This window comes from Melospiza georgiana, chromosome 29, assembly GCF_028018845.1.
Source record: "Melospiza georgiana isolate bMelGeo1 chromosome 29, bMelGeo1.pri, whole genome shotgun sequence".
In the NCBI taxonomy this organism is placed as follows: domain Eukaryota; kingdom Metazoa; phylum Chordata; class Aves; order Passeriformes; family Passerellidae; genus Melospiza; species Melospiza georgiana.
Genome location: NC_080458.1, coordinates 4,092,082 through 4,107,281, shown reverse-complemented (window position 1 = coordinate 4,107,281; position 15,200 = coordinate 4,092,082). Strand labels below are relative to the sequence as shown.

Sequence of the window (15,200 nt, the reverse complement as noted above, 5' to 3'; positions counted from 1 at the left end):
AGCGGCACGGACGGACGCGCGGATGGAATTCCGGGCGGGAATTCTGGCCGGGATTTATAGCCGGGAGCGGCCCCGCGGCACCTCCCCACGGCCTCGCTCCCGGGAAGGGAAGGTGCGGCTGGAGCCGGCCCAGGGCTTTGTTCCTGCGGGGACTGGCCCCAAAACCTGAGCAGTGGGGTGCGAGGGAAAATAATCAGCCCCAAAACTCGTGGGATGTGAGGCAGAGGTTTGGGAGTCTGACCCAGAACTGGGAAAGCGAATCAACCCCAAAACTTGTGGGGTGCGGGGTGGGTGGAAAGGGGTATGACCCAGAACTGTGGGGTAGGGGGCAGAGGGAAAGGAATCAGCCCCAGAACTGTGAGGATGAGGGTTGGAGGGATGGATGTCTGACCCAGAACTTGTGGTGTGTGTTCACAATGATGGGATCGACCCCATAACTGTGGGGTGGGGGACGAAGGAATAGGACTTGGCCCCAGAACTGTGGGATGCGGGGCAGGGTCAGCCCCACACATTTTCGGGTCACCATTGCCAGCCCCACATCACCCTACTGATCTTTGCGCTGCTGCAGCCCCTGCCTGATCCGAGACCCCCTCTTTTACCCTATTCCTGTCCTGTTTTGCTCAGTTTTCCCCATTTTGCCCCATTTTGTCCTTTTTTGCCCTGTTCATATCCCATTCAATAATTTTTGCCGACTTTTGAGCCATTCCTGGCTTGCTTTATCTCATTTTTGTCCCATTTTTGCCCATTTCTCATTTTCCCCCATTTCCTCCATTCCTTTTTCTCCATTTTACTCCATTTATGCAAAACCTTCCCATTTTGCTGTTTTGCCTCATTTTGCTGTCTTACCCCATTCCTGTCCCATTTTACTAATTTTTGCCCTATTTTGTAATTTTATCCCAGTCTTGTTCCACGTTAACCCTTTTTGCCTGATCTTGCCCTGTTTTATCCCATTCATGTCCCATTTATCCCTTTTTGCCCGATTTTGCCCCATTTCTGTCCAGTTTTGCTGGTTTCCCCCCCTTTTTTTTTTGCTGTTTCTGCCCGTTTTGTCCTTCCCTTTTTTCTCCCATTTCCCTTTTCACCCACGTTTTTCTCTGCTTTGCCCCAATCCTTCCCCTTCCATTCCTTTCGTTTTGCCCCGTTCCTGCCCAATTTTCCCCCCACTTATGCCCAATTTTATCCTGTTCTACCCCATCTCCCCCTTTCCCTCCTTTTTTCTCCATTTTCCCCGCGGGGTCCCCGAGGTGCCAGAGCCGGGGGTCCCGCCCGGGGTCCAGCGGCCTCGTCCCTCTTTGGGGACCCCCTGGGAGCCCCTGAAGGGACACAGGGGCGGGGATGTCGGGGCTGCTCCCACCCTGGGCCTTATCGGGAACATTCCGGGCGTTCCGCGGGGGTGACGTGTCCCACCCGTGTCCCCCCGCCCCTGTGTCCCCCGTGTCCCCGTGAGCCCCCGGTGTCCCCGCACCTGCCCCCGCTGTGTCCCTCCCGTGTCACCCGGTGTCCCCCAGCGTCCACTCCTCGCGTCCTCCCGTGTTCCCCCGAGTCCCCCCCATGGCCATAAGGTCCCCCATCCCCCCGTGTCCCTCCGTGCCTCAGTGTCCCCATCTGATGGCGGAGGGGGGCGTCAAGGGCTTAGGGGGTCCCCACTGCTCCTTGGGTGATCGTGGGGGTGTGGGGCAGTGTCCTGCAGGGTCTGGGGCCCGCCCTACCCCCCCTCCCAGGGTTATCTCTGGAAATTCCTTCCTGATAAGACGGGCGGGATTTAGGGAGGGAGCTGGAGGTGGTGGGAGCCTCTGGGGGGGCGGAGGGGGGAGCAGATCCTGTCCCCTCCCAGCCGTCGCAGGTCTGGGGGGGGGCTGGAGACCCTCCCTGTGGGGCGGGGCTGCTCAGACCTACTGACCTCCCGCGGTGGAATCTGGATGGAGAAGGGAGGAAGGGAAGGGAAGGGAAGGGAAGGGAAGGGAAGGGAAGGGAAGGGAAGGGAAGGGAAGGGAAGGGAAGGGAAGGGAAGGGAAGGGAAGGGAAGGGAAGGGAAGGGAAGGGAAGGGAAGGGAAGGGAAGGGAAGGGAAGGGAAGGGAAGGGAAGGGAAGAAGGGAGGAAGCTCCCTCTCGATCCCCGCTGCAGGATCCCAAACCCGTGGGTGCCGCCCTGCCAGTGCCCAGCGTGTGCCGCCCTCGTGCCGGGCAAGTCTGGGCTGGAGACACCACTGCACACACTGGCACCTGTCAGAGCCACCTGCACACACCTGAACTTCCATCCATCCATCCATCCATCCATCCATCCATCCATCCATCCATCCATCCATCCATCCATCCATCCATCCATCCATCCATCCATCCCATGCCCTTTTGGGGATGTTTTCCCTAGTTTGCCACTGAGGTTGGCACTGGGGACAGGCCCTGGTGAGGCCTGGGGACAGGGCTGGGGACAGATTTGGAGTGATGTGACTGGAGTCCCATGTTGTGATTTGGGGGCTGGGGTCAGGGGTTGGGGGAATAGTTTGGGGTCACAGACTGGGGATGTGGTGCTGGGGATGCAGACTGCGGGACACAGGGTGGTGACATCGGTCTGGAGACCCAGACTGGGGGACAAGCTGGGGACATGAGCTTGGGTCAGGGGTTGGGGGCTGAGACTGGGGGGATCCGGACTGGGGTTGGGGGTCGGGGGCCCAAACTGGGTGACAGGACTTGGTGCCGTGGAGTCAGAGACTCAGATTAGGAGACTCAGGTGCGGGGACACGGTGGGGAAGGGCTGGGGACGCTCCCTAGGGAGTGTCAGTGGGTCTCCTGCTTCGGGAGGGGGCGCGGCGGGGGTGGGGAGCACAGGGGCCGCATTTTGGGGTAAGCGCAGCCCCGCGTACCCTCCCGTCCCGATGCCGGTGGGTGCCGGTGATCCCGCCAATCGCGCGTCCCGAAGGGGTTAAAGCTCCGGTCCCTCCCCCCGCTTCTCCTCCCCCGGCTCTGGGGTAAACCCGAGAACCAAGCCGGGAACCACAGCGGGAAGGCGCCCGGAACCCGCCCGGCCGCTCCGCCCGGCCCGGCCCGTCCTGGCCCGACCCGTCCGGCCGGTCCTGCCGGGGCGGCCGCCGGAGCCTCCCTGCCCCGAGCGCGGCCTTCGGCCTCGTCCTCCTCAGCCGTCTCCAACCTGCTCCAGCCGTCCTCATCATCCTGAGCCTCTTCAGCCTCTTCCAGCCGTCCGCAGCCTCCTCCGGTCGTCCTCCTCAGCTGAGGACCTTCTCCAACCCTCTTCCAAACTTGCACCAATCTCCTCATCCTCCTTCTAACCTTCTCCATCCTCCCTGCAGCCTCCTCATCCCCCTCAGCCTCCCCCAACCCACTTTCCAACCTCTTTCCAAACTCCCTGCTATCTCCTTCCCCAGCTTCCAACCTCCTCCCAATCTTCTCCAGCCACCCCGCTCTTTCGCACCTCCCGAGCCCTTGGCAGGCTCTCTCCAGCCTCCGTTCGCACTCTCCCCTCTCAGATGTCGGTCTCCATCCCCCGGCAGCCGCTGCGGAGCAGCTCGGCCGTTCCGGGCCGCTCCTTCTCGTCCCGCTCCTTCACGGCCGCTCCGGCGCTGAGGATGAGCGCGGCGCCGGCTCTCGGCCCTTACGGGGGGCTCCGCGGCGGCTCCGGGGGGCTCGGGGGACCCTCGTGGGTGCCGGGCGGGGGCATCACGGCCGTCACCATCAACCGGAGTCTGCTGGCGCCGCTGGACGTGGCCGTGGATCCCGAGCTGCAGGAGCTGCGCCGGGAGGAGAAGGAGCAGATCAAGACGCTCAACGATAAATTCGCCGCCTTCATCGACAAGGTGGGGCTGGGGGGACCCCGAGGAGCGGTGGGACCACCCTGGGGACTGGCTTCTGGGACCTCTTGGGGCACCTGGGACACCTGGGGACATTGAGACCACCTTGGGACCTCCTGAACATCTCTGGGGACTTCTGTACCCTTGGGGACTTGAGACCTTCTCTGGGACCCGCCGAGTCTCAGATGGGACGTCCCAAGCACCTCTGGGGCCCTCCTGAGACCCCTGGGGACACTGAGAAGCCCTTCTGGGTGCCCTTCAGGGACCCTCTGGATCAGCTGGGACCTCCTGAGCACCTCTGGGGACTTTCTGAGACCCTCAGAGACATTGACGCCCCCTTTTGGGGACACCCTGAACCCTCCTGAGTTACCCAAGGACACTCAGCTTGCCCCAGGACCCCAGATCTTCCCCCGCCCCCCCTTACACTCTATGCCCCCCTCCAGCCCAACCCATTCTCCCGGGGCTGATGTGGGGGTAATTTTGGGGTTCTGATTCCCTTTTCCCCCTTTCCCCCCAGGTATGAATTGGGAGTGGAGGTGTTTTTGGGGTGATTTTGAGGTATGGGAGCGCCCCAGATCCTGTTTTCACCCAAGCGGGATTTTGGGGTGCAGGGGTGATTTTGGGGTAATTTTGGGGTGTGGACTGATTGTGAGGTGATTCTGGGGAGTGGGATTGCCCCTGAGCCCCTTTCCTCCAGGTGTGATTGGGGGTGGAGGTGTCTTCGGGGTGACTTTGAGGTATGGGAGTGGCCCCGATCCCGCTTTCCCCCAGGTGTGATTTTGGGGCGATTTTGGCTGGTTTTGGGGTGCCGTTCCCTGTCCGCAGGTGCGGTTCCTGGAGCAGCAGAACAAACTCCTGGAGACCAAGTGGGGGCTCCTGCGGGCGCAGCCCCCTCCCCGCAGCAGCCTGGGGGGGCTCCTCGAGGGCTACGCGGGGACCCTGCGGCGGCAGCTGGAGGCGCTGGGGCAGGAGCGGCAGCGGCTGCGCGCAGAGCTCGGCCACGTCCGCGGGCTGGTCGAGGAGTTCAAGGCCAAGTCAGTGTCCCCAAATGTCCCCTAAATCTCCTGGGTCCCCCCTGTCTCCCCAGACCCCCCCACACAGCCTCCCAACGCCACCTTGTAGCCCCCCAATGCCACCCTGTGCCTGCTGATGCCGCCCAGGCCACGCCTGCAGCCTCCTGGAGGAACTCAAGGGCACATCTGTGTCCCGGAGTGTTCCCCCACGTATCCCTGTGTCCCCACCCTGTGTGCCCTCACCCCCACGGCCCTTCATCCCCGTGTCCCCCGGCCCTCGATGCCCCCACCGTGTCCCTGGGTCTCCCTGAATCCTCATGTCCCCACATCCCCGGTCTAAGTCCTCCCTATGTCCCCACATCCTCCCGTCATCTTGTCCCTTGGTCCCCCTGTCCCTCCCTCCCCATGTCCTCCCACCCCCTTGTGTCCCCATGTTCCCATGTCACCCATCCTCGTATCCCTCCCTGTCCCAATGTCCCCATAGACCCATGTCCCCCCTGTCACCATGTCCCCTCCCTACTGTCTCCATATCCCCTGTCCCCATGTCACCCCATGCCCATTTCTCCATGTCCCCCATGCCCATATCCCCATGTTCCCCATGTCCCCCTAACTCCCATCCCCATGTTCCCCCTGTCCCCATGTCCCCCCAGCTCCCATCCCCATGTTCCCCCTGTCCCCATGTCCCCCCAACTCCCATCCCCATGTTCCCCCTGTCCCCATGTCCCCCATTCCCATATCCCCATGTTCCCCCTATCCCCACATCCCCCATGCCCATTTCTCCATGTCCCCCATTCCCATATCCCCATGTTCCCCCTGTCCCCATGTCCCCCATTCCCATGTCCCCATGTTCCCCCTGTCCCCACGTCCCCCATGCCCATATCCCCATGTTCCCCCTGTCCCCATGTCCCCCCAGCTCCCATCCCCATGTTCCCCCTGTCCCCATGTCCCCCCAACTCCCATCCCCATGTTCCCCCTGTCCCCATGTCCCCCATTCCCATATCCCCATGTTCCCCCTGTCCCCATGTCCCCCCAACTCCCATCCCCATGTTCCCCCTGTCCCCATGTCCCCCATTCCCATGTCCCCATGTTCCCCCTGTCCCCACGTCCCCCATGCCCATATCCCCATGTTCCCCCTGTCCCCACGTCCCCCATTCCCATATCCCCATGTTCCCCCTGTCCCCATGTCCCCCATTCCCATGTCCCCATGTTCCCCCTGTCCCCATGTCCCCCCAGCTCCCATCCCCATGTTCCCCCTATCCCCACATCCCCCATGCCCATTTCTCCATGTCCCCCATTCCCATATCCCCATGTTCCCCCTGTCCCCATGTCCCCCCAGCTCCCATCCCCATGTTCCCCCTGTCCCCATGTCCCCCATGCCCATTTCTCCATGTCCCCCATTCCCATATCCCCATGTTCCCCCTGTCTCCATGTCCCCCCAGCTCCCATCCCCATGTTCCCCCTGTCCCCATGTTCCCCCAGCTCCCATCCCCATGTTCCCCCTGTCCCCATGTCCCCCATTCCCATGTCCCCATGTTCCCCCTGTCCCCATGTCCCCCCAACTCCCATCCCCATGTTGCCCCTGTCCCCATGTCCCCCATTCCCATATCCCCATGTTCCCCCTGTCCCCATGTCCCCCATTCCCATATCCCCATGTTCCCCCTGTCCCCATGTCCCCCCAGCTCCCATCCCCATGTTCCCCCTGTCCCCATGTCCCCCATGCCCATTTCTCCATGTCCCCCATGCCCATATCCCCATGTTCCCCCTGTCCCCATGTCCCCCCAGCTCCCATCCCCATGTTCCCCCTGTCCCCATGTCCCCCATGCCCATTTCTCCATGTGCCCCTGTTCCCCCTGCCCAGGTATGAGGAGGAGATCAACCACCGCACAGAGAAAGAGAACGAGTTCGTGCTGCTCAAAAAGGTGGGGGAGCCCCGACACTGAGGGGGGACCCCGACATGGGGGGAGTGCCTGAGACCAAGGGGTTGCTGTGGGGGTCCCTGGGGGTGCTGGAACGGGGGGTGACGGGGGTGTTCCCGCAGGACGTGGATGAAGCCTACATGTCCAAGGTGGAGCTGGAATCACGCCTGGAGAGCCTGACGGACGAGATAAACTTCCTGCGGCAGCTCTACGAAGAGGTTTGGGGCTGCCTGGGATTCGGGGTGCCGGGGTTCGGGGGGTGCCCCCCTGCTCAAGGCGTGCCCCGCGTGCGCAGGAGCTGCAGGAGCTGCGGGCGCAGGTGTCGGACACGGCCGTGGTGGTGTCCATGGACAACAGCCGCCAGCTGGACATGGCCGGGGTGCTGGCGGACGTGCGGGCGCAGTACGAGGACATCGCCGGCCGCAGCCGCGCCGAGGCCGAAGGCCTCTACCAGGTCAAGGTCAGGAGAGCACCCCCTGCCGCTGCCCAAGCCTTCATCTTCCTCCTCCTCCTCCTCTTCCTTGTTCCCCAAACCTTCTTCCTCCTCCTTGCTTACCACTAATCCTCCTCCTCTCCGCCTGCTCCCCAAACCTTCATCTTCCTCCTCTTTTCTCCCTAAAACTTCCTCCTCCTCTTCCACACCCTGAGCCTTCATCCTCCTCCCTGCCCCATCCTCTCTTATTCCTACTTCTCCTCCCTGCCCTGAGCCTTCCTCCTCCCTGCTTCTCAAGTCTTCATCCTCTTCCTTGCTCCCCAATCCTACTCCGAGTTCTCAAGCCTTCATCCCCCTCCTCCCTGTGCCTCAATCCTTCTTCCTCCTTGTCACCTCCTCCATGCTGGAGGAGCCTTCCTCTTCCTCCTTCCTGCACCTTCCTCCTCCACCCTGCCCCATCCTCCTGCTCCTTCCTGCTTCCTGAAACATCTTTCTCTTCCTCCTCCTCCCTGCCCCAAATCCTTCCTCCTCCTTCTCCTCCTCCTCATCTTCCTCCTCCTCATCCTCCTCATCTTCCTCCCTGCCCTGGAGGGAGCAGCTGCTGCGTGGGAGAAATTCTGGCTGGAGACCCAACCGGAGCTGCCACATCCCAGCCTGCAGCGTTCCCCCTGGCGTGGGCTCACCCCAGTCCCGGGGCGCCACGGGGCAGGGAGGGGCCCCCATCTCCATTCCTGGTGCAGATCCCGGTGCCAGAACTTCCCGGGCTCTTTCATCCTCCGTTTTGGGATGCTGGTGGAAAGTGGGGGGCCTCATCTCGCTGGGATCCCAGACTGAAGCCCAGCCAGACCCACCACATCCCAGCTGGCTCAGCCCTCCCAGCAGCGCTGCATCCCGGCTCTTTCCTCTGAATTTTTGGGGTGCTGCTAGAAAAATTAGGCTCCCCCCTCCCCATCCCATCAAGACCCTGACTCCAAACTGGACCCATGGCATCCCAGCTGGAGCATCCCTCCTGGCGTGGCCACATCCCAGCTCTCTCCACGCTGGTTTTGGTGTGCTGGGGGACAGAGGGGTCCCCTCATCTCTATCCCCTGAGATCCCAGATCCCACATCCTTCTGTGTTCCCAGGGTTCCCAGATCCCGGTTGGAACATCCTTCTTCATACAGGCAAATCCCAGCTCTTCCATCCCAAATTTTGGGGTGCTGGGGGAAAAGAGGGGTCCCTTCAATCTCCATTCCCCCAGGATCTCGATTCCACATCCAGCTGGACCCCCCAAATTCCAACTGGAGCTACCACATCCCTGTCAGGGCATCCCTCCTGCCTCCACTGCATCCCAGCTCTTCCATCCCAGATTTTTGGGTGCTGGTGAAAAAGGGGGATCCCCCCATCTCCATCCCTCCAACATCCCAGCCCCAAACCCAGCCAGATCTACCGCATCCCACCCTGGACTATCCCTCCAAGTTTGGCCACATCCCAGCTTTTTCCTACCAGTTTTGGGGCGCTGGTGGGTTTGGGGGATGCCCCACATTGCCACCCCTGTCTGGTGCCTCCAGTACGAAGAGCTGAAGACAGCAGCTGGGAAGCAGGGGGACGACCTGCGCCAGACCCGCGGCCAGATCCAGGAGCTGAACCGGCGCATCCAGCGGATCCAGGCAGAGATTGAGGCTCTGAAAAACCAGGTTTGGGGTCCAACTCGGATGGGAATTTGGAAGCATACGGCCTGCCCCCCCCCCCCCCCCCCATCTCCCAGCACCCCCTGGGAACCCCCACACTGGATTCCTGAGGATCCCTTGGGATGTCATCTGGGAAACGGGAGGAGAGAGCGATGGCTTGGAGACGTGGGGGATTTTGAGGACTGGGAGAATACTGGTGGGAAAAGGGGGATATATATATACTGGGACACAGGGACACTGGAGCACAGAGGGAATACTGGGACACAGGGACACTGGAGCACAGAGGATGACAGGACATGGAATGATGGGACACTGGGTATACTCGGGCATGGAGACACTGAGGGGGTGAGGGACATTGGGATACTGGGGATTTTGGGTGATGGGGACGCTGGTCTGGGGGGCTGCTGCGCTCAGCGTCCTGTTCTGCAGCGCTCTGGGCTGGAGGCGGCCGTGGCCGAGGCTGAGGAGCGCGGGGAGCTGGCACTGAGGGACGCCAGGGCCAAGCTGACCGACCTGGAGGGGGCCCTGGCCCAGGCCAAGCAGGACCTGGCCCGGCAGCTCCGGGAGTACCAGGAGCTCATGAACGTCAAGCTGGCCCTGGACATCGAGATTGCGACCTACAGGAAGCTGCTGGAGGGCGAGGAGAGCAGGTGGGAAGCCCCAGTCCCAAATCCCAGATCCCAGATCCCATGGGCATCCCACATCCCATAACCCACTGCATCCCACATCCCAGAACCTCTGGGCATCCATATCTCACACCTGGTGATGTTCCATCCCATATCCCATGGGCATCCCCTTTACCACACCCTTCATCCTGGATACCATGAACATTCTGTGCTCCATGTCCCATATCCCGCGAGGATCCCGTATTTCAGGGGCATCCCACGTTCCATATCCCACACTACAGGGACATCCCATATCCCACGTTCCATATCCCACACTACAGGGACATCCCATATCCCACATCCCATATCCTGTCCCATGTCCCATGGACACCCCATATCCCACATCCCTTACCCTGGGGTATCCCATATCCCGCGGACATTGCATGTCCCATGTTTCACATCCCATGAACATCCCAAATCCCCCCCTCTTGACCATGTCCCTCATTCCTCTCCCTCCCAAACCACTCCGTTTGGGAGACCCCCCTCCCACCCCCCGCACTTTGGCCATGTCCCTTAAATAAACCCCCCATCACTGCTCCTCTTGAGGGGAAAGTTTTGGGGGACAACCTTCCCCCCCCACCCCCAGGTTTCCCCCCAGGCCATGTCCTTTATCCCCCACCCCATCACTGATCCTATTTGGGGGGCCCCCCAGGCTGGAGGCTGCTGTGCAGAACCTGAGCATCCACACCAAGCCTTCGGGGTACCTGGGTGAGTTTGGGGGGGTCCCCGGAACCCCCCGATTTTGGGTGCCCCCCCCGTGCCCCTCCTCACAGCTGCTCCCTCTTCCTCACAGGTGGACTCGGGGGAGGTTTTGGGGGGGGATTTGGGGGGGCCTTTGGGGGGGCCGTGGTCAGCTCAGGGTACTCGGTGCCGCCCCCGCCCCCCGAGAGCACGGCCCCCCTCAAGTCCCGGGCCATCGTCATCAAGAAGATCGAGACCCGCGACGGGAAGCTCGTGTCCGAGTCCTCCGACGTCCTGGAAAGCTGAGGCGCCTTTCCTGGGGACCCCCCAGGCCTTGGCTTGGCCGGCTGAGCTGAGCCCCCCTCTTTCCTGAGCAAACCCTAAATCCCGACCTGCCGAGCCCGCCCTGGGCCCCCCTTCCTGGGGTGTCCCCCACGCCCACACAAACCGAACCCCCCTTTCCCACGGGGCTCCTCCACGTTCCCTGAGCCCCCAGGGTGTCCCCCTGAGTCCTGGCCGAGCGAACCCCCTTTCCCGAGGGGGGGTCTCCATGTCCCGCCCAGCTGAGACCCCTGGGCCTCCCCTTCTCAGGGTGCTCCCCCACATCCTCCCAAGCTGAACCCCCTTTTCCGAGGTGGGGGGGAGGGTCCCCCATGTCCTGACATTCTGAGCCCCCCAGCCCGGTCCCCTCTTTCCTGCCCGGGGGGGTCCCCGCGAGTCCAGGCTGCCTGATTCCCCTTTCCTGGGGGGTCCTGCCCATGTCCTGGGGGGATCTTTGGTGGGGGATCCCCCTTGTCCAGGCCGGCTGAGCCCATTCCCTGCCCGGGGGGGTCCCCCATGTCCTGACCTGCTGAGCCCCGCCCTTGGTGTGTCCCCGCTCCATGCTGGTCCCCTGGCCGGGGGTGCCCAGCTCCCCACAGGACACCAGGCACCCTCTGCTGACGACCTGAGCCAGTGCCAGTGCCAGTGCCAGTCTCCCCCGGGGGCTCCAACCCCCCCATTGTCCCCTCTGGGACGGGGGGAGGCAGCTGGGGGCTCTGGGCCTCCCCCCCTGTTCTGCTTGCTGCTGGAATAAAACCTGGGAAATTCGGGAGTGTTGATAACTGAGGGGGCCGGGGCTCATCCCAGGCTGCCTGGGGCGTTTTGGGGCGCCAGGACGATATTGGGGGGCTTAGATCAATCTGAGTGTGGCGGGATTCATATATCGGGGTGCCTGGTGTTGTTTTGGGGTTCCCAAGACTTTCTTGGGGGACTGGGACAAGTCTTGGTGTTGCCAGATCACTTTTGAGGTCTCTGGGTCTGTTTGGGGGTCCTAGAATCCGTTTTAGAGTGCCAGGACCCATCTGTGGCTGCCAGGACCAATCTTGGGGTGCCCGGCTCCCTTCCTGGGGTGCCAGGACCAGTTTTGGGGTGCCAGGACCCATCCCAAGGTGCCAATACCTATTTGGAGTTGCCTGGATCTCTCCCAGGTGCCGGGATCTATCTTGGGGTGCCCGGGTCGGTGTTGGGGTGCCAGAACCCATCCGTGGGTGCCCGGGTTTGTTTTGGGGTACCAGGACTCGTCCTGGGGCACCTGGGTCCCTCCTGGGGTGTCTGTGACCGTGCCAACGTGCCCAGGTCCCTTTTTGGATGTCTGGCTGAGTTTTGGGGTGCCAGGACCCATCGTGGGCTGTCAGTATCTGTTTGGGGGTCCCTCCTGGGCCATCAGGACCCTTCCAGGGGTGCCAGGACTTGTTTTGGGATAGCAATCCCTGTTTTGGGGTGCCTGGGTCCTTTCTTGGACGCCCAGAGCAGTTTTAGGGTCTCTGTGCCCATCCCGGGCTGCCTAGGAGCGTTTTGGCACACCAGGACCCATCCCAGTTTTGGGGGGCCGTGGTCCCTTCTGGGATTCCAGGATCTGCCTCGGAGTGCCAGGGCTTTTTTGGGGGTGGCCATTTCCCTCAGGGGGTGCCAGGGCCTGTTTTGGGGTTCCCGGATTCCCTCTGGGGTGCCAGAACCATTTCCAGGGTACTTGGGTCAGTTTGGGGGTACAAGTACCCACCCTGGGCCCTCAGAGCTCGTTTTGGGGTGCCTGCCTCTGTTTTGGGATGCCATGGCTTGTTTTGGGGTGCCCGGACCCCCTCTGGGACATCAGAATCCATTTTGGGGTGCCTGGGTCCCTTCCTGGGCTCATCCAGGCGTACCAGGGTCTGTTTTGGGGTGCCCGTGTCCCTCTAGGGGGGCTTTGTGGGGCCCTTTTCTCTCGGGGCGCCACCGCACCCCAAAACCCCTCACTGCCCCCCATTCTGGAGCAGCGGGGGGGGCAGCGGCCTTGTTTGTGGGTCCGGGGCCCCCCCAGTTGGTTTGGGGGTGTCGAAGGGGTGCCCTGGGCTGTTTGGGCGGGTGCCGGTGGAGATGTTGGGGGCACGGGCCCTGTTTTGGGGGGCTCGGAGCCGCCCTGGAGGGTCCCCATGGGGGGAAGGGGGGACCCCCCCGTCCATCAATCATTAACCCCTGGGTGCCCGGGAGGGAGGGAGGGTTTGGGGCTGGCAGCAGATTCGGGGGTCCTGGGGGGGGCAGTGGCCACAGGGTCTGGCGGCCCTGCAGGTTTTGGGGTGCCCCCATCCCCCCAGTTCCATCCGCGGGCCGGGGGGTGACACGCGGTGTCCGTAATTCGTGCCAGCAGAGGGTTAATTAATGAATCCAATTAACGAAGGAGCCGGGGAGGCGCTGCAGTCCCGCAGCGCACGGAGCCCCCGGGGCGCTCCAGTTCCCCCCCAGGGGTTTTGGGGACCCTTCCCCGATTTGGGGGGTGGGGAGGGCTGTCCCAAGCTGGGGGGGCTCCCTCAGAGCCTCCGCGAGCCCCTCAAATCTGGGGAGTCCTCTCGGAGGCCCCGGGATTCGGGGGGGCCCTCGGCTCCTGGGGGGCCCTTGGGGTGAAGGGGGGCGCTGGCTCCAGGGGGGTCTGACACTGCCCCCCACCCTTAAAAAAGGGGTGCGATCAGCGGTGCCCCCCCCCCCACCCGGGGGGTTAAATTGGGGTCACCTCCCTGCACCCCCTTCCTTCCTGCCCCTCTGCCCCCGTGCCCGGTTTGGGGGCTCACGGGCTTCTTTGGGGCGGGGAGGGCTGGGGGTGTTCGGGGTCTCCCCGCAGCCCTCAGAGCCCCCGGCCCGCCCGGCCCGGTGATTTTGGGGTTCGCGGGCGCTGGAGGGCGGCAGAGGAGCGGGAATGATGGAGCCGCGGGCGGGGCTGGGGCAGCCGGGAGGTGGAACCCCCCCAATTTCGGGCGGGGTGAGTCGGGAATGGGGGGTCCTCATTAGGAATGGGGGGTCCGGCTCCACGGGGAATTTGGGGGCTGGGGGGCGGTGGGGGGGGGTTGGATCTGGGGGCAGATGGGGTTAGGGGGGAGCCTGATGGGTTTGGGGGGTTCGGGAGGGGTCTGGGGGGGTCTGGGGTAGATCTGGAGGAGCCGGGGGGGGCAGGGGGTGGGTCTGGGGGTGTCTGGAGGGGTTTGGGTGTTGGGGGCTGCGGGGTCGGGGGGGGTCTGGGGGTGTCTGCGGTGGTCTAGAGTAGATGGGGGGCTGTGGGGGGTGTGGGGGGTGCAGCCGAGCGGGGGGGTCTGGGGTCTCAGGGGCTTCGGGGGTGTGGGGGGATCTGTGGCGGTTGAGCCCCACGGACCAATTTCCTCCCGGTTGGAAACTGGGGGGTCACGGGGCCCACGCAGGGAAACTGAGGCAGGGATTGTTTGTGGGGGGAGCTGGAGCCCTGCGGCTTGGTGGGACCCCCGGGATGTCACCCCGTGTCACCCTCGGACCCCGGGGGGTGGGACAGGGCCCCTCCCGTGCCAGCGCCCCCTGCTCGCTTCGCCCCTTCCCCACGCGGGGGCACCCCGGATCAGGCACGGGGCAGCCATGGGCGGTCTCTGGGGGCAGGGCTCTCACCCCGCCCCGCTCGGACATTGCGGGGGGACCTCGGGGGTCCCGGGGCACCCACGGGGTCCTGGGGGGGGATTTGATCCCCCCGATCACCCAAAGCTGCCAGCACTGGAGCTGCGGGCGCTGGACGTGCCCGGGGAGGGAAACTGAGGCACGGGGACATGGCGGGGATCCCTCCCCCGCAGGATCTGACCCCGATCCCACCCTGGGGGTTCACGCCCAGGACCTCGGGCTCCCCCAGGGCTGGGGGGGGCAGGCTCAGCCCATGGATGGGGCCGTGACTCACCCGCCCGGGGGCGCCCCTGTGGTCTGGGGGGTCCCTGAGCCTTTGGAGCATTGAGAGGGAGCCGGGAGAGGGGACCCGGACCCTGGGGTCCCTTTGGGCCCATTCTGGGGGGCCTTGAGGGGTGCTGGGGGACATGGGAGCCCTCCGGTGTCTGGGGCTGGGGTCGAGCTCGGGGTGTTTGGGTTTCACAGCTTTGGGTGTCCCGGCTCCTTCTGGGCTCACCTGGGTTCCTCTTGGGATGGGGGGGTGGGCTGAGGGGTTTGGGGGTGCTGAACCATTGGGGGCGGTTCTGGGGCCTTGTGAGGGCTGACGGAGGAAATGTGGGGGACCCTGCCCTTTGGGGGTCCCCCTGTGTCTGAGGATGAGGTCAGGCCCGGGGGGCTTGGGGGTTTGTGTTTCCCCCCAGATTTTTCTGCTGGGGAACCTGAACCCCCATTTCCATCCCTGAGGGTCCATCCAAGCTCAGACCCCCCCAAATCCACGAATGGGCTTCTTCTCCTCCAAGCCCACCTCCCCATGGAGGGGATCCCCAAAATCTGGGGGCTCAGACAGACACTTTCTGCCCCTCAAATGTTCCTGGATCAGGGAGTCCTCAGCCCCCATCTCTGTCTTTGTGGGACCCCCCTCAAGCTCAACTCCCCACAGATCCTGAATGGGCTCCTTCACCCCAAAACCCACCTCTCCACAGAGGGGACCCCCAAAATCAGGTGCTCAGGTGGGCACCTCCTCACACAGACGTGTCCAGGGTGTGTTTGGGGGGGTCTCTGCCCCACAGTGGGGTATCCCTGCGTGTATTAGGGGTTGGTCCCTCGGCTGC

General features: G+C 63.5%; 1 protein-coding gene across 1 annotated transcript; it reads left to right on the top strand.

Moving 5' to 3' along the window:
- The first annotated feature begins 41 nt into the window (after positions 1-41).
- KRT8 (keratin 8) lies at positions 42-11,006 on the top strand. Its single transcript, XM_058042007.1, is given in 11 exon segments — positions 42-112; positions 3,483-3,809; positions 4,629-4,837; positions 6,675-6,735; positions 6,855-6,950; positions 7,028-7,192; positions 8,717-8,842; positions 9,266-9,486; positions 10,154-10,254; positions 10,257-10,370; positions 10,373-11,006. Coding segments are annotated over 10 exon segments (1,536 nt in total). The 5' UTR covers positions 42-112; the 3' UTR covers positions 10,489-11,006.
- Positions 11,007-15,200: the final 4,194 nt, after the last annotated feature.